Source organism: Ascidia mentula, chromosome 6 (assembly GCF_947561715.1).
Source record: "Ascidia mentula chromosome 6, kaAscMent1.1, whole genome shotgun sequence".
Lineage (NCBI taxonomy): Eukaryota > Metazoa > Chordata > Ascidiacea > Phlebobranchia > Ascidiidae > Ascidia > Ascidia mentula.
The window spans coordinates 7,079,306-7,100,276 of NC_138571.1; the positions used below are offsets into that span (position 1 = coordinate 7,079,306).

The 20,971-nt window shown below is 37.1% G+C and overlaps 2 protein-coding genes across 3 annotated transcripts; both read left to right on the top strand.

The window, feature by feature from the left end:
* Nucleotides 1-705: 705 nt before the first annotated feature.
* On the top strand, nucleotides 706-4,270 carry LOC145906666 (cysteine-rich secretory protein LCCL domain-containing 1-like). 2 transcript variants are annotated; one of them, XM_082994114.1, is made up of 6 exons: nucleotides 706-803; nucleotides 880-1,035; nucleotides 1,101-1,346; nucleotides 1,405-1,728; nucleotides 2,096-2,215; nucleotides 4,215-4,270. In XM_082994114.1, the coding sequence occupies exons 1-6, from the start codon at nucleotides 728-730 to the stop codon at nucleotides 4,256-4,258; spliced, it is 966 nt and encodes a 321-aa protein (XP_082850240.1). In that variant the 5' UTR covers nucleotides 706-727; the 3' UTR covers nucleotides 4,259-4,270. The 2 variants fall into 2 exon arrangements, with proteins under 2 accessions (XP_082850240.1, XP_082850241.1); XM_082994115.1 differs by having other exon boundaries at nucleotides 1,155-1,346.
* A 7,599-nt stretch (nucleotides 4,271-11,869) lies between these two features.
* LOC145906532 (EGF-like repeat and discoidin I-like domain-containing protein 3) lies at nucleotides 11,870-15,150 on the top strand. Its single transcript, XM_082993963.1, has 9 exons — nucleotides 11,870-12,071; nucleotides 12,572-12,730; nucleotides 13,200-13,319; nucleotides 13,549-13,701; nucleotides 13,765-13,866; nucleotides 13,926-14,039; nucleotides 14,102-14,266; nucleotides 14,322-14,500; nucleotides 14,759-15,150. The coding sequence occupies exons 1-9, from the start codon at nucleotides 12,014-12,016 to the stop codon at nucleotides 14,894-14,896; spliced, it is 1,188 nt and encodes a 395-aa protein (XP_082850089.1). The 5' UTR covers nucleotides 11,870-12,013; the 3' UTR covers nucleotides 14,897-15,150.
* The last annotated feature ends 5,821 nt before the right edge of the window (nucleotides 15,151-20,971 follow it).

Here is a 20,971-nt window from a genome sequence, read left to right on the forward strand (position 1 = left end):
AGCTTAAAGGTGTTGGGAGTATATTGTGTTTTTGGTTTAATTATAAACCTCTCCAGGTCCGGTGTCTTGCTGTCGCGTTACGTTGTTCTTTATTAAAAACAGTGTGTTATGTTCTGTGTGCTGGGTGAAAGTATAAGTGGAATTTCGGAGCGTGTTTGCAAGACATTTAGTTTTTGTCGCAGCAACAAAATGAATGCAATTCGTTGATGGGGAAGAAATGGTTTAAATTTAGACGATTAATAGGGGAGATAGCATAAGACTGAATGATGAATTGTGGGACATTAAACCTTTTCAATATATGCTTATATTCAGCAAACTTCATCCATTTATAATAAGCGTCATCAAATGTACGTCGCGAGAAGCAAAGTAATTGATTGCACACAGCGTCTGTCCCGAATGGGTGATGGTCATTAACAATTTAAGTTGCAGTTAATTAAACCAAAAATTTCGTCGTTTCGTCATCTTTATAAACAATTGCAAATTAAAGTTTATTGAAACAAATGAACAGATATCAGTAGGTTGAGCTTTTGCCAGTAGATACGAAGTTTTGAACTCAGTGTACAGAGCTTTTTATAAACAGTGGAATATTTTTGAGAGAAAAAACATCGCAAATCCATTTTCGGGAATATATACGAGATAAAACTATTAATATTGCGATTTTTAATTTGCTTTAAACCTTTAAATTTCTTGTTTTCTTGTAGCGTGTGTTCTTTCATTTTATGTAGCAATGATGTTAAAGTATTATTTGCAAGCTTTCCTGCTTTGTTATCTACAATGCAAGAATCAATGCAATTCGTTGACAGGTAAGCTGCGTTTCAAATTTACTCACAAAATTTTCATGTACTGCTTACAAGTCTATTAAATATTTCGTTTCCACAGCAACGTGTGACACAAGGTTATCAGATTTAAATCACTCAATTTCAAAAGTAATCTGCCCACCCAACTGCTTGAGACAATATTCGGATTTGTGTGGAAGTGATGATTACGCCACTGGTCCCCTTTGTCTGGCTGCAATGCATGCAGGACTGATGGATAGTAAGTTGCATTTACAGTATATTTAATGGATTCTCTTTTATTTGATCTTAAACCAAATATTTGAGACAACGGAGGCTACTTTGAAGTATACAAAAGCGATCCAATACATGAATATAAAGGATTGGAGAGGAACGGATTGAAAAGCAAGCGTTGTTCGTTTGCAAGATGGTCGTACACATTTGAAAGTAAGCTATGCTCCGGGAATGTATTTTGTCCACCTGGTTGTTCGTCCAACTACGTCTGTGGAACAAATTCGTACAACAAGAATTCCTCGGTTTGTGCCTTTGCCATTCACGCTGGTATCTTGTCGCGTAAGTTGGTGTAATTAACACTTTGTGGTTTGTTTGAATCAATCATGAATATTTTCAGGAAGTGGAAGATACGTGACGTTTTATTCTAGAAACGGAAGACGCTCATTTATTGGTTCGACCAAGGGTGGTGTAACTAGCAAATCGTGTGGTTCATCAAGTCAATACTTTTCGTTCACTCGCAAGTTAACAAAAAGCCTTCTAACAGATAAACAGGGATTGAAAGTGAAAATAAATTATCAACGAAATAACGCTTGTTTTCCAATCAATATTTCAGATGAAGATTGTTTGAGAACTTGTTCTAACAACGGTGAATGTTTGTCTGGAGTTAACGACCAACATTGTTCTTGCAACCCCGGGTTGATCGGGTCAGACTGTGAAATAGGTAAGAAATTGCTCTAAAAGCTGAAATATTTGGTACTAAATGTGCCAAGTAAGTCGTAAACGATTTGAAAGTGCAAATTACGCTTAAAAAATAATACGCTACAACTCACATTGATTCTGGCGCCAATCTTTTCTTAGCTGACGTCAACCAACAGAAAGAAAATGTTAATTATTTCATGTTGTATTGTTTCTCATGTTTAAGCAGCAGAATATTTGATAGTTCTGAATTTTCGGCCTTACGAACTTTCACTTATAGCCGTGTTGAAGGTGCTGTTGTTAATGAAGTTCATGCCTCGCGTTTACTTCGGAGCTAAATGCCACTCAGCATGTAACAGTCCACTGAAATTGATCGTAATTATCATATTCAGATATAAACGAATGCGCGAATGTAATGCACAACTGTCATCAACATGCAACTTGCATCAACACCGTTGGCAGTTTTCAATGTTCTTGCAACGAAAACTACACAGGAGAAGGCATTGACTGTTGTAAGTTTGACGTTGTTTTTTAATATATCAATACAGGGATTCCAACCTCCGGGCCGCGAACCGATTGAGTCCGTGATGCATTTGTAACCGGTCAGTAGAAAAGAGAAAAATAATGTCATATTTTGAGGATTCCACATTCTGTATGACGATTAGTCAAACGAAATAGCGTAGGGTGCTTAACTGTGGTTATAATCGAATTACAGAATAAATAAACTAATTTTTACGCAAGCTATTACCCGTGTTTGACGTCATTTTGTTGTAATATCTGTGACTTGTACAAAGCAATTATTGTGATTTCAAGAAAGTTAGTTTTGGCAGATTGTAATCAACTGCGGAATAAACCAGGAAGAGGCTTGACTGTATTGGGTAAAGGTACATTCCTTTCTGAAATGCTGCTTACTGATGTAGAACGTTTTATTACACACAAAAAGTATTTTCGCGAAGCGTGCGTTTATGTAAAATCCAATGACACCAAAGAAACCGTCGCAATTTTACTTTGAGCTACAGAGGTTTCTAGCTTATTCGCCACCCAATTTAAGAACCGCTGGTGTAAACAGAGCGGTTCATAGTCCAATTTAATATTATTAGTATTAATATGTCACATGCACTTTAAGATATCCTTTTGCGCTAATTATTAAATATATAAAGATATCTGAGTAGTTTTGTGTATAACTACATTTTTCTTGATTCTGTTGTCTGTGAACTCCATTCTGTTGCCTGTAAACTCCATAAAAACGCGTATTTTTTTACTGTGCGTAACATCGGTGCTTATATACATTTAGCAATTGCCGTAATACAAAGTCTTTCACTTGACTACCGTTGCTATCGTAAATGTATCATATTTGGTTTGCTGGTGCAGCGGACATAAAATCCCGTTTACAAGTGCGACAGGAAGAGAATCGGATTGGTCAGAAGTAAGACGAATTGAAACATCTCAATCCGATCCATAATTCACATGTGTTTACATATGAGGTTTGGTCATTTTTACTTGCTCAAAAAAGCGGTAAAGTAAACAAACATCTAAAAACAAGGGAGGTTCTTTCGAACAACATGCCGTTTGCGATGGAATCGGAGAAAAAAAAAAGAAATAAACTGTGACAAACTTAACAAAACCGCACACCAAAAACCCTTCGCATTCGTCTGTTCTCGAAGTGGATTGAAAGCGAAGCGAATTCAATCCACCACCTTCGAACGGATTGAGCTCTCCGTCGTTCCTCTTGTGCAAAAAAAACGTGAGGAGCGATTGGGCGAAGCGAATTCGAATTTAGCGTCATTCACCTGTATGTCTTTGTACGACCATGAACTGTCTTCTGTAAAACGTCAAGCTTACAATAATGTACAATGTTGGAGAAGGCACAGAAGTCGCACAATAACAGTTGTTTTCTACGTATTATAATAATGTCTAACCAGTGATTGTTGTGTTGGCAAAATTATTATTCTTGCACATGGGATAATCAGCTCGTAACAATATTCTGCTGTAAAGTTCATGCGCCCAGTTGTCCTTTTCATCGCCCGTAACTATACGCTAACAACTTCCTAGAGAGTCTGAAAAGATGAATCAATTCTTGGAAATATCTCATTAATTTGTTGTTGTTGTTGTTGTGATAGTAAGGGGTCTTTTAGGCACTAAGGTGTCAGCGGAAGTCATACTTTGAAAGATGATAGTTTACAACAGCTCGCATAGGTTACGTACCACACAGCACCGCGTATTTTGTTTATTGTTTAGACGTGCTACGATTGAAAATAACAGGTTTTTGTTACTGAAATTTTATTACTGACGTCAAAAGTTATGACGTGTAACGCTAAACTACCGGCTTTTAATTATTCCATATCGAAAGTTATTTGTCATCCCAACTGTCCAACGGTTGGTTCATCAACTTTATGTGGAATTTCATATTATTCCAAAGGTCCAATTTGTCTCGCTGCAATGCATGTATAGATAATTGCGTGTGGAAAACGACAAAAATCTTTCGAGGTTAAGGAGAATTTTGTTTTGCAGCAAGTGGAGGACCAGTCGACATTACCGTGAATTTGGTCAAATGAGTTATGTTGGCGAATCAAGAAATGGTGTGACAAGCATATTATACTGTGGTAATGTGTATGTGCTTGTGGTAATTTGTATGTATGAGTTTTTTAACATCCAAGTAGACACGTGAAGTAACCCGTCGTGCTGTGTTGGACTTCATTTAAACTTAAAGGGAGGGTATACCCTGCTTTAGACCTTGCAAAGTTATGGTAGGATGTTATTTGGCCATACTTCAGTGTTAGAGGAAGGTATGCTGTTAATGTACTTGTTGTTTGCTGCAACTGCATGCTGCGGATAAATTTGTATTGTACTGTGAATTGATTGAAATTAGCTTATGTAACAAAATGTGTAAAATTTATCACTGATATGTATTTCTGTACTAAAATACAATATGAAGTTGATTCAGAAACGTATATCATAGTTTCAGATACGTAAAGAGTTGTTTACAATACCGACTACTCCTTTTTGTTTCATTGTGAGCTTCTGTTGTATTTGGATGCGATTGTTTTTGCTCGACGAGCAAAAATTCAGCACAGTAGGGTACAGTTCGGCACCTTTTATAATGCATGGAGATTGGTTGAAGGTACCGGTTTTGCGAGTGCGTACTGTAAATTACGCATTGACAAGTAATGAAACAAAATGTCAGTGTTTGGCAAAGCGTATGAACTCCTAATGAATTTGATTTGAATGATTTATCAGGTGCATCCCCATACTGGTACTTGTACCAGTTTCCATTTTCTCATTATTTTGCTTGGAACAAAATCGTTTGTTTTTGTAGATTTAATACTACTAAACAAGTGTGTTCCCAAATTTTCCAGTAATTTAAACACCGCCTGTGCCGTACTGTGCTCTTGTGTAAACGGGCCTTTAGGCAACAAAATCACACAACCCAGCAAATTGTTTTGATCATTTATAGACATTTTATAACAATATGCCTTTAAAACTTTTTGTGTTTGTTCTCTGTATAAAGAATATATCAGCCCTAACAGGTAAGTGCATTTAATTTATTATTTACTACTCAACAAATGGATTAGATGTTGAAAGTTAAGGGATAAGGTAACATCCGGTAAACTTATCGCTGCGAAATTCTTGCTACTAATAATTAAAAAATCGGGTTCAAGGATGTAAAATATTTAGCTTAAACATCGCTTTATGATGTAGAAAGCGGCTGCAGTTTGCTCAAAAGCAAAATATGTCAATAAACATTTAGCAATATCTTTACGAAAAACCCAGATTTCTGGGGCCGACTATGTCAATGAATGACATTTAGTGAGCGAAATATTTTATCTCACAAGAAGAAAAAACAAAATGAGCTCAAAACACAGAAAGACAGGCTTTTTAAACAAAGCTTTACCTCGAACATAATATACCTGGTCAATCACTTGTTGTCACATTGCTCCTTTATTGTAATCGCCATGTTTAGACAAAGCAGGAACTGTTGGTTGCTTTGAGCGTAGATTTATTATGAAGATCAACATTTCAAATTTTTAAATTGTCATCCCATTAAAACTATATATAGATCCCTCATGAAAGATGGTTTTCTTCATTAGAAATAATAAGGAAGACTTATTAAATGCAGATTCCTTGCGTGGTGTTTACATTTACGCTGGTGTCCACTAATCAATTGTTATATTTCTGACAGTAACCCTGTTTACATGGCCAAGTTCGACTTGAGCATCAAGTCGACTCGTGACCCGGTCACGTGATTTTCAAATTCGACGCGCGAAAACGACGAATTTACATGGGGCTTTTAAGTCAGCTTAAGTTAAGCTGTCTCGGGCTGACAGGCTGTAAATTCAGACTCTGTACTAAATAAATTATCAATATTTCTAATCTAAGCATGCAGAGAAAAGTTATTGGCAGTTAGTTTACGCAAATGCTTGCTGCAAATTGGTCCTTGATGATTTAACTAGAAAGCCTGCTGCAACCCATATTTTTTTAATTTCTGATTAAACTAAAAGGCTGCATTTTCCTGGAATGTGTTCACAACAACACCATGGTAAGAGTATTCAAGTGAAAATTTCATGTTTAGTAGTATTAATTATCTCTGTCCTTCTTCACAGGATCCTTTTCAGAAGCTCTCTAATCCTGTAATCCCATGTACAACTGAGTGTCAGAAAAGACTGAATGGAATGTTTCATACCAGCCCAATGTTAATTAATTTGAAACAAATATACAGAAGATGTGATAGTTACATAACATAAACTTGTGTCATGGCATTCTTGTCATATATATATTTTTTTTTTGACAAACAGAAAAGGTTTACATAAGCCTGCTTTTGTATTTTATGGTTGATTGTTGTTCACATAATCCTTGCATAAATAAGATGCAGTAGCCTAAATATGAATAAACAACCAGTTTGCATTGACTTGTTATATTATAGCACATCCAGCAGCAAATGAAAACAGTTAACACAAGTGCATTCTTCTTTCAAGCAAGTGTCAGCATTCCTGCAATGCATTTGTTTCCTTCAGGTCTCCAAAATGCAACTTCGGTCCTCAAAACCAATGTTGCTTTTTTGTATCTTAATGCTTGTACAATTTATTTAACACTTGCGCAGTATTTATCAAAATTAACTCGAGTAAGCACATCCTTCTCGCGCCTGCAGCATAGAGCATACTCACGTAGTTGTACTAGAACTAGTTTATTACTTTTAAGGTTTATTGTAAACAGCAAACCCTAAACGCACAACTATAAACAAATTACCTAATCCTAACTTCTTCGCGGCACTTGTCGCAACTGGGTTTAAGCTGACTTAATCGCTTAAGCTGTCCCGTAAACCACTCTCCGCGTTAGATCGAAGGCCGAGACGGCTTAAGACGCTTGCCTTTTTCTCTTCGCCGAAAACGAGAGAGTCGGATCGGCGAGTCAGCTTCGAAGCCGTCTTAAACCGTCATGTAAACGGGGTTACTAACCCGCCGCGAAGAAGTTAGGATTAGGTAATTTGTTTATGAGGTTGTGCGTTGAGGGTTTGCTGTTTACAATAAACCTTAAAAGTAATAAACTAGTTCTAGTACAACTATGCTCTATGTTGCAGGGGCGAGAAGGATGTGCTTACTCGAGTTAATTTTGATAAATACTGCGCAAGTGTTAAATGAATTGTACAAGCATCAAGATACAAAAAAGCAACATTCGTTTTGAGGACCTAAGTTGCATTTTGGAGACCTGAAGGAAACAAATGCATTGCAGGAATGCTGACAATTGTTTGAAAGAAGAATGCACTTGTGTTAACTGTTTTCATTTGCTGCTGGATGTGCTATAATATAACAAGTCAATGCAAACTGGTTGTTTATTCATATTTAGGCTACTGCATCTTATTTATGCAAGGATTATGTGAACAACAATCAACCATAAAATACAAAAGCAGGCTTATGTAAACCTTTTCTGTTTGACACAAGTTTATATTATGTAACTATCACATCTTCTGTATATTTGTTTCAAATTAATTAACATTGGGCTGGTATGAAACATTCCATTCAGTCTTTTCTGACACTCAATTGTACATGGGATTACCGGATTAGACAGCTTCTGAAAAGGATCCTGTGAAGAAGGACAGAGATAATTAATACTACTAAACATGAAATTTTGACTTGAATACTCTTACCATGGCGTTGTTGTGAACACATTCCAGGAAAATGCAGCCTTTTAGTTTAATCAGAAATTAAAAAAATATGGGTTGCAGCAGGCTTTCTAGTTAAATCATCTATTATATCTGGAAAAGTAAACTCACATTATAATCAAGGACCAATTTGCAGCAAGCATTTGCGTAAACTAACTGCCAATAACTTTTCTCTGCATGCCTAGGTTAGAAATATTGATAATTTATTTAGTACAGAGTCTGAATTTACAGCCTGTCAGCCCGAGACAGCTTAACTTAAGCTGACTTAAAAGCCCCATGTAAATTCGTCGTTTTCGCGGGTCGAATTTGAAAATCACGTGACCGGGTCACGAGTCGACTTGATGCTTAAGTCGACTTGGCCATGTAAACAGGGTTACTGACTTGCAACACCAAACTATCGGCTCTTAATTATTCCATATCGAGAGTTATTTGTCCTCCCAACTGTCCAACGGTCGGTTCATCTACTTTATGTGGAAGTTCATATTATTCCAAAGGGCCAATATGTCTCGCTGCAATGCATGATTTGTGGATAGATGGTGAGATAATTACATGATCCACGACAAGGTGCCTACCGTTTTGAAGAGAAATTTTTTAAAAAAACCTTGTTTTGAACTATAACTTGTGTGCGTCTACTTTATAAAAGAGAATTTTAGGGGCGACAGTCGCAAAATTTGTACATTTGCGTGTGCTAACGTTTTTTTCAACATGCGCAATATTGGCAACGTGTTCATCAACTAAACTAATTGACTTTCCACTAAAAAAAAACAAGAAAAAGAAAACAAGAAAAAATACATTTCGTCTTTACATTAACGGTAAATGACACTTGTTTCGTAATAATGCAACATGTTTGGTAACAATCTTTCCTGTTGGAAACCACATCTAGTGCAAGCGCGATGCGGTTTTTAGGTCCACGACAAATAAGTTTTTGTTTTTCACGGGGATCTTTAATAAAAATAACAGTGGCGTTTGTTTAGCTATCAAAACAGACAAGAACATTTCACAAAGAATGCCTTGTTGCGAAGAGTGGGTATGTCCCAACGCCAAGGCTTCAAAAATTTCTTCAACCCGAAAAACTAAGTGACCGAAAACCATCGCAAATGTTGCGCGACATGGAACATCTACTTGGTAACGTGAAAGCTAAGCATATTCTGCCCGAGTTGTTTTTGCAAAGACTTCCAGCAAATCTTCGAACTGTTCTTGCCACGCTGGATTTGGATTCAAATGAACTCGCTGAAAAAGCAGACAATGATATCGACTTGCTTGACCCACAGCCTAAATTGGCAGAGGTAAACAAACTACGTTTCTCCCTGCAGGCACAAGGGAAACGCCGAGACCAGTCACTAATGGCGGCTTGTGCCTCTGGTCGTTTTCGCCGCCTCCTGCATGGAACTGACAAAACTACTGGTCAGAGATATTTGATTGATTCCGGTGCCGCGGTAAGTGTGGTTCCTGTAAATAGAATGGATCGCAATGGCTGTCAAATAAAACTTGAAGCTTGTTGCAGCAAACGGAAGTACCTTTGCAACATTTGGCCCCCCCGAAAAATCAACCTTAACATTGGTTTAGGTGAAATTTTTGGCATTTTGTTGTTGCCGAGGTCACGCAACCGATTCTTGGTGCCGATTTCTTTGGGCATTTCGGATTACTCATTGATCTGAGCCGAAATAGGCTAATAAATGCCAAAACCTTCAATGCCAAAAACTAAACAAAAGGTTTAGTGGCGGCTACCAGAAACATAAATGAATTTAAAGCCATTTTCTTGAAGTTTTTAAATTTGCAAAGTGCTGTGTACAATGATGCTTCCTTGAAACATAACGTCAAGCTTTGGCAACTTGTGTTCTCACGTATGAATACGATCGTTTGATTAACGTTATTCTTCATGCAATTATAACACGTCATATCCTGTATGAGAGCAAGAATATTGTCATCAATTCATTGTCCAATGATTGCACAAACTTTGGGCGCTTGCCTATATCGCCTGTATCATAGTTTCAGATACGTAAAGAGTCATTTACAATATCGACTACTCCCTTCTTTTGTTCCATTGTGAGCTTCCACTGTCTTTGGATCTAATTGATATTGATCAATAAGCAAAAATTCCAAGCACAGTAGGGTACAGTTCGGCACCATTCAGTAGTGCATGAAACTTGAGGTGCCGATATTGCGGGAACATATGCAAATTACGCATTAAATGCAGGTGAAATATTGGTGGGAAAGGGACAAAAAATACATGACTGTGTAGTGAAATAGATGCTCGCAGCTGCTACAGAACATACGACATTTTTATTTCAGGTTTGTCAGGCAGTATTGTGAGATCCAATATGTCTCGCTGCAATGCATGTTTTAGAACGTCTTGAAAAAAACATTGAAGTGGAGTCTCACAAACCACAGGTGTGATAACACAGGAAGAATAAGCGGAACAGAATTTGTTATTGGGGTGGTTCGCTAGCTTCTGACCCTCGCTCTTTGCTGTTTGCTTTTCGTTAAAGTTACGTTGTAAGTGCTTGTGCTGTTATCCTGTAATCACCTGTAATAAGCTCTTGAGGTATGGTCCTACAGTATTGAAATCGAATTCCTCATTAGATAAGTTTCTTTGAAAAGAAAACATCATGTTAAACACATCAACGCAAACATTTTGTTGACGAGCAAATTTACTTGGCCTCACACTGTACAGTGTACAATGTATACCAGTACAGCGACAATTGTACTTTATAAGGATAGGATGTGTTGAAACCAATATACATTATACTGTGGTAATGTGTATGTGCTGAGCTTTTAATATCTAATTAGTCTCATGAAGTAACCCGTACCGCTGGGTTGGACTTCCTTTAAATTTAAAAGAAGGGTATACCCTGTTATAGTTAGTGCAAATTAATCGTTAAAGGATGTTATTTTGGCACTTCAGTGTTAGAGGAAGGTATGCTGTTGGCGTAGTTGTTGATTGCTATAACTGCATGCTGGGTATAGTTTATGGATTGTACTGTGAATTAATTGGAATTATCTAATTTAGCAAAATAAAAAGATATTATAAGTATAAAATTTATTACTGATATGTATTTTTGTACTAAAATACAATATGTAGTTGATTCAGAAACATAATTAACAGCAACTACAGTTCCCCTAAAAAGAAGAAAAGCCAATAAGTTTATGAGACAGGTCATATGACAGTGATGCTTACATGGTACGCAGTGATTTTACCACTATCGTTTATTGCTCAGTGGGTAGTAACAAAGAACACAAATAACATGAAAATATGACATAAATATATACAACGAATTATAACGACAATGTTGTCATAGATGCCAAAAGAACAAATACATAAACGAGTGCAATTCAAAACCCTATAATCTTGGGTCAGTATTTCGATTATCGCACTTTGATTTAATGTGGTGTTTTTACAAAGCGTCATAACAAACCTGTTTAAACTTTTGGTTTTTTTATCTTGCTTCGTCATGAAAGTAAGTAAATTCAAATGTTTAGCGACACACAAGGACGAGGAAAAAGCTAACCGTCGCTAGGCAACAGGTGTTCTCACGTATGAATACGATCGTTTGATTAACGTTATTCTTCATGCAATCGTCGCACGTCATATCCTGTATGAGAGCAGGAATATTGTCATTAATTTATTGTCTAATGATTGCACAAACTTTGGGCGCTTGGCTATATCGACTGTATCATAGTTTCAGATACGTAACGAGTTATTTACAATACCGACTACTCCCTGCTTTTGTTTCATTGTGAGCTTTTGCTGTGTTTGCATGTGATTGCTGTTGCTTGACGAGCAAAATTTCCATTTCAATAGTACATGGAGATCGTTTGAAGGTGCCGGTATTGCGGGTGCAACTGTAAAATACGCGAAATAAAATGTCGGTGTTTGGCAAAGCGTCTGAACTCCGGATGAATTTGATTTTCGTTATTTATCAGGTGCATCCCCATACTGGTACCTGTACCTGTTTTCATTTTGTAATTTATTTAGTTGGAACAAACTTGTTTGTTTTTGTAGATTTAATGGACTACTAAACAAGTGTGGTCCCAAATTTTCCAGTAAACACCGCTTGCGCCCTACTGAGCTCGTGTGTAAATGGGCCTTTAAGCAACAAAATCACACAGCTCAGCAAATTGTTTTGATTATGTATCGACGTTCTATACCAATATGCATTTAAAACTTTTTGTGTTTATTCTCTGTATGAAGAATATATCTGCCCTAACAGGTAAGTGCATTTATTTATTATTTACTACTCAACAAATGGATTAGATGCTTAAAGTTACGAGATAATGTTACAGCCGGTTAAACTTATGGCTGCGAAAAGCTTGCTAATAACAGTTTAAAAATCGGGTTCAAGGATGTAAAACATTTAGTTCAAACATCGCTTTATGATGTAGAAAGCGGCTGCAGTTTGCTCAAAAGCAAAATATGTCAATAAAAATTTAGCCACAAATTTACGGAAAACCTAAACTTCCGGTTACCAAAAACTTTGGATTAGTTGTAAAAACAAATAACTGTCACAGGAACTATTGGTTACTTTGAGCGTAGGTTGATAATAAGAATTAACATCTCAATTTTTGAAATGGCCATCATATGAAAACATAATATATATCCCTCATGAAAGATGGCTTTCGTCTTTAAAGCAATAATAAAGAAAGACAGATTCCATGCGTGGTGTTTACATTTACGCTGGTGTCCACTAATCAATTGTTATATTTCTGACAGTGACTTGCAACACCAAATTATCGGCTCTTAATTATTCCATATCGAGAGTTATTTGTCCTCCCAACTGTCCAACGGTCGGTTCATCAACTTTATGTGGAAGTTCACATTATTCCAAAGGTCCAATATGTCTCGCTGCAATGCATGATTTGTGGATAGATGGTAAGATAATTATATGATCCACAACAAGGCGCCTACAGTTTTGAAGAGAAATTCCTAAACAACCTCTTTTTGAAGTATAGCTTATGTGCGTCTACTTAAAAAAAAGAAATTTGCGGGCGTCTTTCGTAAAATTTGTACATTTGCGTGAGCTAAGAGTTTTTTCAACATGCGCAACATTGGCAACTCGGTAACAATCTTTCCTGTTGGAAACAATGTTTAGTGCAAGCGCGATTCGGTTTTCTGGTCGACTTTAACGAAAGGTTTTCACTTGGATTTTGAATAAAAATGACAGTGGAGTTTATTTAGCTGTTAAAACAGACAAAAATATTTCACAAAAAGGAAAGTAGAAAAAATCACGACATACAGCTTGATCCAAGTCATAATGTACACGAGAATTCCTTAATTTAATTTACCCTACCCTGAAGAAAAAGTAATAACAATTAAAATATTTTGAATCATTTGGTTATAGCAAGTGGGGGACCAGTCGATATTTACCGCGGATTTGGTCAAATGAGTTATGTTGGTGAATCAAGAAACGGAGTGACAAGCATATCTTGCCCAGCAGCAAATTACACTTATACATTTTCTGGTAAGTGTTTCAGTGCAGAAAGAAATGGTGAAATATATTAAGTAATTTAATACTGTAATATTGCATGCAATAGCATGATAGGCAGGATCACCCCACTGCGCAGATCCTTGCTTGGCGATCACAGCTAACGTATCGCGATCATGAGGTTTTCGGGTTTGGCAGCCCAGGCTGCCTTACATGGGCTGCCAAGCCCAAAACTCTCATAATTTAATGCTAATAATATGTTAAGTGATTTGTTCGACGAATGGAAATAGTGAGAATGATGTCACCCAAGTCGATTGTCCACCTGGTTGTCGTGGCAATACCTACTCATGCGGAACAGGCATATATGCCGTCAATAGTTCGGTTTGTGCTGCAGCAGTACAAGAAGGAATTATACAAGGTAATATAGTTTGTTGTGTCCTTGTCATGCAAAACTTTTATATTATCTTTGTTAATATCCTAGAAAAAGTCGGGGGTTTGGTAACTTTCTACAAATATTTAAGTGGAGTCAACTTTGAAAGCAATCAAACGTCTTGCAAGGGACCTAAGTTCACGTTTAGATCCGGTAAAATCATACAATTAACGTAATTTATTAATTGTCAAATAACACAAATGAAATATTAGATATCAACGACTGCTTTCCCAATCCGTGTCAAAACAATGCTACCTGTGTTGATCTTTTAAATGGATATCGATGTGTTTGTGATCTGTGGTATGGAGGTAGTAACTGTGAAAAAGGTGCGTTTGTTTAGTTTGCAGAAACTTTAGTACAATGTATTTAATATTTGGTGAATTTACAGATTGCAGTCTTGGTGTAAGAAACCGTACGATAATACCAGATAGTTCGATGACAGCTAGCTCATACTTTGATTTTGGATTAAATACAATTTATGCATCTTGGTTTGGAAGACTTGATGAGCCCTTTATACCGGGAGTATCTATTGGAGGATGGGCTTCAAATCAAAGTAATCAACTTAATTTTCTGATGAAACTGAATTGATATAAAAACTCTTTGTACAGCCAATGTTGGTGAATACATTGAAGTCGCACTGCAGAATCCCACAAAAATCACAGGTGTAATAACACAGGGAAGAGCCTACGACAATCATCAACAATGGGTTCAGACCTACAAGATATTATACCTGCCACCTAATTCGTCGGTTTGGAAATACGTAGCGAACTGCAATAACCCCAGTGATGTAGGTTTGCAATTTTGCATTAGGTTGAAAAAATATGCACATAAAAAAACGTAGATTCCCGCACTGTAGAGTTAAAATGTAAATCCTGAATGTGGACAAAAATATTTGTCGAATCAATGCGATATTGTCTAAATTAATATAACAGATGATTAACATGGTTCGAGGGCTAACAAACTCATTAGTACCAAATTACGAACAAGCACAACACTATATTCGCAATTCTTAGAATTGTCTTCAATAACAAATGATATTTATCAGGTTTTTATTGGGAATACAGACAGAACAACAAGAGTTACAAGAAGATTTCTTCAACCAGTGATTGCCATCAAGCTGCGACTTTATCCACAAACTTACAACAACCATATGACTATTCGTCATGAGTATCTTGTTTGTTAACACGTTTTAAATAACAGGGGAAAATAATGCAAGACAGAAAAGTAGAAAGTTTTCATGCATGCCGAATTATCTTCACAAAGAATCTATATCCGGAATAAATAAAAATATCTGTTCAGTTTGTGCGCAATTTTAAACTTCTCGACCATATCCGGTTAAAATGTGTTCACGTTATTTGGCACAGTTGCACGTGTTGGAACGTTGTTTGCAAAATTACTGCTAAAGTAAGCTTAACATCGCCAAAATGTAATAAATTATTGTACATTTCTCAATGAGTTTTGTTCAGTGGATGTTCTGGTTAAATTCGGTCGTACCTGTGAAAATGAAGTCTGGAGAGTTGCAACTTTGTTTCGTCAATCAACAATTAAATTAAACTAACTAAATGAACAGTTACTTTATGAACCCAAGAGAATGTTTACATTTTTCGATGAAATCTTCAACGATTTTCCTATTCACATGTAGTTGTAAGTGTTTTTGCCGTACATGCTGGTGGCAAAAGTGGTTCGAAGACGTTGGTGCCAGTATAAATGGTTTAATTTCAAACCGCAAAAAATTATTTGGGAAGAAATTTGCATTTCATATCACTATTAAACAACAGCATTCAACTGAACGGTTACGTCGTGTTCTACGCCGGGATCCCCACCCAACATAAATTTATATGTTTAGATGTCTAAATAAACGCAACCGCAATAAGTATTTGGGCAAAATCCATGCAAAAACCAGCCAATACTAACTTTGACGTTCAGCGAATAAGCGCATAAAACTAACCATTGTTTCCAAACATGAAGCATTGTTATCAATCATGTTGCATTGTACGAAACAAGTGCCTTTTCTGGTTCAATCGCACCTTAAAAGTGACATAGCAGCCTACAACATGCAAGGTTTTTAATTGTTTTGTCGTTATTTCAATGTATTCTAAACTTATGTAAGTACAATTATCCTGTAATCGAAATAAGCCTGGTGTAACGTAATTTTGAGCTACTTATCAATACTTAGGTTGCATGGCCAGTTTGTCATTGCAACCGTTTGTGTTGTCAAGTGATTTATTGGTTAGTTTGAAAGTGTTTGGTTTGGTCGCTTAAGAGACGTTAAGGGTCGTCCTTAAGTAGGCGTCCTTTCTTTGATCTTCGCTGACTAATTACTTTTCTTGATCTCCGATGACTAATTACTTTTCTTGATCTCCGATGATTGATTAGTTTTTTTGATCTCCGCTTACTGTTAGTTTGTATTGTTCTCTGTTGTATATAATGAGTGTAGCTAGCTGTGTACAGGTAGAAGTAGTAGTAGTCCTTTGGCTTCGTGATTCGGTTCTGTTCAACTCTGTCTTACAACTTTACGATTTGTAGAAGACTTCCACATTCAGTGATGATTTTCTAGGGCCTTTTCGTTGTAAAGGAAATGAACTGTTTTGTACCTCAACAGTTATTTGCCTCAGATTAAGTTAATTCGTTACACACACGTTAACAAAATGGCGGCAAAGCAGCAAACAAGGTAGTGCACGTATTGGACGAAACCCAACTTTCGACCGGGTTGTGTAGGTTGTAACTGCATACTACAAGCGGAACTAATTTATTCCGAGGAGGAAGTCAATAATTCGAAAATTTTAGAAGAATTCGACGAAAATTCTTTTGAATGAGCTAAGTGTACCAAAATCGTAAGCTATAAGCGTTGTTATTCAAAGTGTGCGTATTAAATCTTAAAACCATTTACATGCATTTCTTCGAAGGCAGACCTCAGTAAATGTTGAAGATCTGTGATAAGCTTTTGCAGTTCCTGCAAACTTTGCACCCCCTCAAGAATGTATTCACCAAACTATTGACATTTTTTAAAGCTCCATTGTATATTTACAATTTATGTGTTCTTATTAGGTTTTGGAACCGCGACAGGACAACAAAAGTTACAAATAGATTTTATCAACCCGTAATTGCATGACTCTTCAGCTCACAATAACGTACAATCACGTGTTGGAGAAGGCACAGAAGTCGCACTATAACAGTTGTTTTCTACGTAGTATGATAATGTCTAACCAGTTCTTGCACGTGGTATAAACAGCTCGTCTACATTATTCTGCTGTAAAGTTCATGTGCCCAGTTGTCCTTTTCATCGCCCGTAACTATACGCTGACAACTTCCTGGATAATCTGAAAAGATGAATCAATTCTTGGAAATATCTCAATAATTTGTTGTTGTTGTTGTGATAGTAAGGGGTCTTTTATAGGCACTATGGTGTCAGCGGAAATTATACTTTGAAAGATGATAGTTTACCACAGCTCGCATGGTCTATATATACCACGTGGCATCGCGCATTTAGTTCATTGTTTATGCATGCTACGATTGAAAACAGCAGGTTTTTATTACTTAAATTTTATTACTGACGTCAAAAGTTTTGACGTGCAACGCTAAACTATCGGCTCTTAATTATTCCATATCGAGAGTTATTTGTCCTCCCAACTGTCCAACGGTCGGTTCATCAACTTTATGTGGAAGTTCACATTATTCCGTAGGTCCAATATGTCTCGCTGCAATGCATGATTTGTGGATAGATGGTAAGATAATTACATGATCCACAACAAGGAGCCTACAGTTTTGAAGAGAAATTTCAAAACAACCTAATTTTGAAATATGACTTCTGTGCGTCTACTTTGTGAAAGAGAATTTTAGAGGCGACTGTCGTAAAATTTGCACATTTGTGTGTGCTAACGTTTTTTTCAACATGCGCAATTTTGGCAACGTGTTCATCAACTAAACTAATTGACTTTCCACTCAAGAAAACCAAGAAAATAAACAAGAAAAAATACATTTCATCCTTACATTGACGGTAAATGACACTTGTTTCGTAATAATGCAACATGTTTGGTAACAATCTTTCCTGTTGGAAACAATGTCTAGTGCAAGCGCGATGCGGTTTTCAGGTCCGCTATTTGTTCGTAAATGAACTAATGGAGCATGGGTTCCAATTTAAGGTAATTAACTTAATTTTTTAATAAAACTGAATTGATATAAAAACTCTTTGTACAGCCAATGTTGGTGAATACATTGAAGTCGCACTGCAGAATCCCACAAAAATCACAGGTGTAATAACACAGGGAAGATCCAATGGCAATCATCAACAATGGGTTAAGACCTACAAGATATCATACCTGCCACCTAATTCGTCGGTTTGGAAATACGTAGCGAACTGTAATAACCCCAATGATGTAGGTTTGCAGTTTGGCATTAGGTTGAAAAAACTTTTCATTGCATACATAAAAATAATTGTTGATTCGAAAGCAAGCAACTTGTAACTAAGTTCACGAAGTTAATTTTTGATTTGTCTGCAATAATTCAATGCATTTATCAGGTTTTTATTGGGAATACAGACAGGACAACGAATGTTACTAATCGATTTCTCCAACCGGTGATTGCCATCAAGCTGCGACTTTATCCGCAAACTTACAAAAAGCATATGGCTCTTCGTCTTGAGTATCTTGTTTGTTAATCTGGACTACTGAATTTCACATTTAGGACACAACGTGGAAATGTAATGCAAGATAGATCACAACACAATCTAAATTAATACAAGTATTTGGAACGTTTTTGGCTCAAATTAAGTGTATTTACAATGTGTAATATTCCATGTTTATTTGAAATCTTCAAAAATGTAACAAATTATTTGTACAAACAAAACTTCATCGCAACTTTTAGGTGATTTTTTTTCCTCAACAAGATTGATATTCAATATGGTCTAGACATTTGGAGTATTTATCGTGTTTATACAAACATTTTATATTGTATGTGTGCATTAAACTTAAAAGTAAAACCGTGATATTTAGTCATTGTAACATGCGACACGAGCCGGAACGTAAAGAAATTTGTGCCATCCTGGTAGAATAAGCGTATAACTAAACTGCAACAATTACCTAACTATAATTTTAGTTGAATTCAAGTATCCCGCGTTACAAATCCAATCCACGTTTTGTGAGAGAGAATAAACGTTGGTTGGTGGACAGCAGCCGGTCGCACTGGAAGGTGATGGTAGCGACAAGTCGCATCAGACGTTAGATGGTCATCGGACCTAGCTGACCAAAGCAAACCATTTGAAACGAAAATGCTAAATTTGTTCAAAAACAGTTTCCTTTATTCCATTTCGGTACATTTAAAGTGTCCAAAGGACTATGCAAAAACGATGAAGATGGTCGAAATCGGCTGGTGAAAACGCGGTTTTTGAACCATCGCATCGCTAGTGGTGGCAGTTGTTAAGCGCCCTAGGTCTGCAACGATAAATGGATTCTACGGCAGTAAATTTCTGATTTAAGCGTTGAGTTGTTAAAAAAAACTATAATTTTAGTTGAATTCAAGTATCCCGCGTTACAAATCCAATCCACGTATTGTGAGAGAGAATAAACGTTGGTTGGTGGACAGCAGCCGGTCGCACTGGAAGGTGATGGGTAGCGACAACTCGCATCAGATGTTAGATGGTCATCCGGCCCAGCTGACCAAAGCAAACCAATTTTAAACAAAAATGCTAAATTGGTTCAAAAAACGCAGAAGTAATACCATGATTTCGCTGCGATGTCTGATTACGGTGGTGAATATCCTCTACGAATGTAAAGGCCGCCTGTCAAGTTGTGCGCTTGCGCACCAGCGTACCTTGGCCACAATATAGCCCGTGAAACCACTGAGCTCCTGTAGGTCAGTTGGTAGAGCGTTGGGCCTGGTTAGCCCAGAGTCGTTATTTCAAATCTCCCCGGGAGCTTGAATTTCAGATCTCGCTCCGACTTGTCGGGAAAAGTGGCTGATACAGCTAGGCTGCATTGCCTTGGCTTCGAAGCTTGTGAACCTTGGTTTAAAAAACGTTTCGTTTAGTCCAATTCGGTACACTTGAAGTGTTCAAAGGACTGTGCAAAAACGATGAAGATGGTCGAGATCGGCTGGTGAAGACGCGCTTTTTGATCCATCGCATCGCTACTGGTGACAGTTGTTAAGCGCCCTTATGTCTACAACGATAAACGGATTCTACGGCAGTAAATTTCAGATTTATTAAAAAAAACGAATTGAATTTGAGAAAAAAAACAAGAAAAAAATCCAATGCGACACACGAAATAAGTAAAAAAAGGAAATGCAACTTCGATGAGATGTAAAGAAAAGGCTAATACTTAGACCCAATAAAATCAACAACATTATTTTTAAAGGATTGGCGCGAAATTGACCTGCTGAAACGTTTTATTTCTTCCCAAAATATTGGCCCCTGTTATTTAATCACCTCAAGGACAAAGGCGATGTCAACGCGGTAATGTAAAGCATTGTTTACCTGAGTGTTTATTGAAAAGTGATGGACTTGCGTTACTTTTTCCTTGATTGTTAATCTACGGGGATCTGGTAGTGGCACGATTTCAGGTAGAGGTGATCCGGGAGTTTCATCCATCATCAATCCACGTTTATATTACGAATATAGTGTTGATGGTTGTTCGTTATTTGTTGCTAATGAGTTTGTTTGCTCTCGAACCATGTTAATCAACAGTTTATCTAATTTAAGCAATATCGCATTGCCTCGGCTACCATTTTTGCCCACTGTCACGATTTTCATTTTAACTCTACAGTGCGCAATTATACGTTTTTTGCGTGCATATTTTTTCAACCTACTGCAAAACTGCAAAACTGCAAACCTACATCATTGGGGTTATTGTAGTTGACAACGTATTTCCAAACCGACGCATTAGGTGGTAGATATGATATCTTGTTGGTCTTAAAATTTCGACGTACATGTTTGTGAAATGTGTGAGTGTCCTGCTTTTGCGGCCGATCTTTCACTTCAATCCTATTTCATTTTGAAACACGGGCGAGACGCTTCACGCCCCCGAGACTTCCTGGTTGAAGGGACAATGATATTCCTCAGAAAGTTTACTAATTTAACCAATGCTTTGCAAATCGTCTATTCTGCACCGGTGGCTGTTTAGACCCAACTGGGCGCTGACCTGGCGCGGGTCTTGTATTTCTATACCAAGCAAGGTGTATTTTCCTTTTCCAATGCTGACTGGAAATCAGTCCATCCGATCGGCGTCGACGTTGATCCGCGGCGTCGCACAGCATTGTGAATCAA

Coding starts and splice junctions, on each gene's coding strand:
- LOC145906666 (XM_082994114.1), top strand. CDS start 728: ATGATGTTAAAGTATTATTTGCAAGCTTTCCTGCTTTGTTATCTACAA. Junction 1,347..1,404: donor TCACGCTGGTATCTTGTCGC/GTAAGTTGGTGT, acceptor GAATATTTTCAG/GAAGTGGAAGATACGTGACG. Junction 1,729..2,095: donor CGGGTCAGACTGTGAAATAG/GTAAGAAATTGC, acceptor TATCATATTCAG/ATATAAACGAATGCGCGAAT.
- LOC145906532 (XM_082993963.1), top strand. CDS start 12,014: ATGCATTTAAAACTTTTTGTGTTTATTCTCTGTATGAAGAATATATCT. Junction 12,731..13,199: donor GCATGATTTGTGGATAGATG/GTAAGATAATTA, acceptor ATTTGGTTATAG/CAAGTGGGGGACCAGTCGAT. Junction 13,867..13,925: donor TAAGTTCACGTTTAGATCCG/GTAAAATCATAC, acceptor ATGAAATATTAG/ATATCAACGACTGCTTTCCC.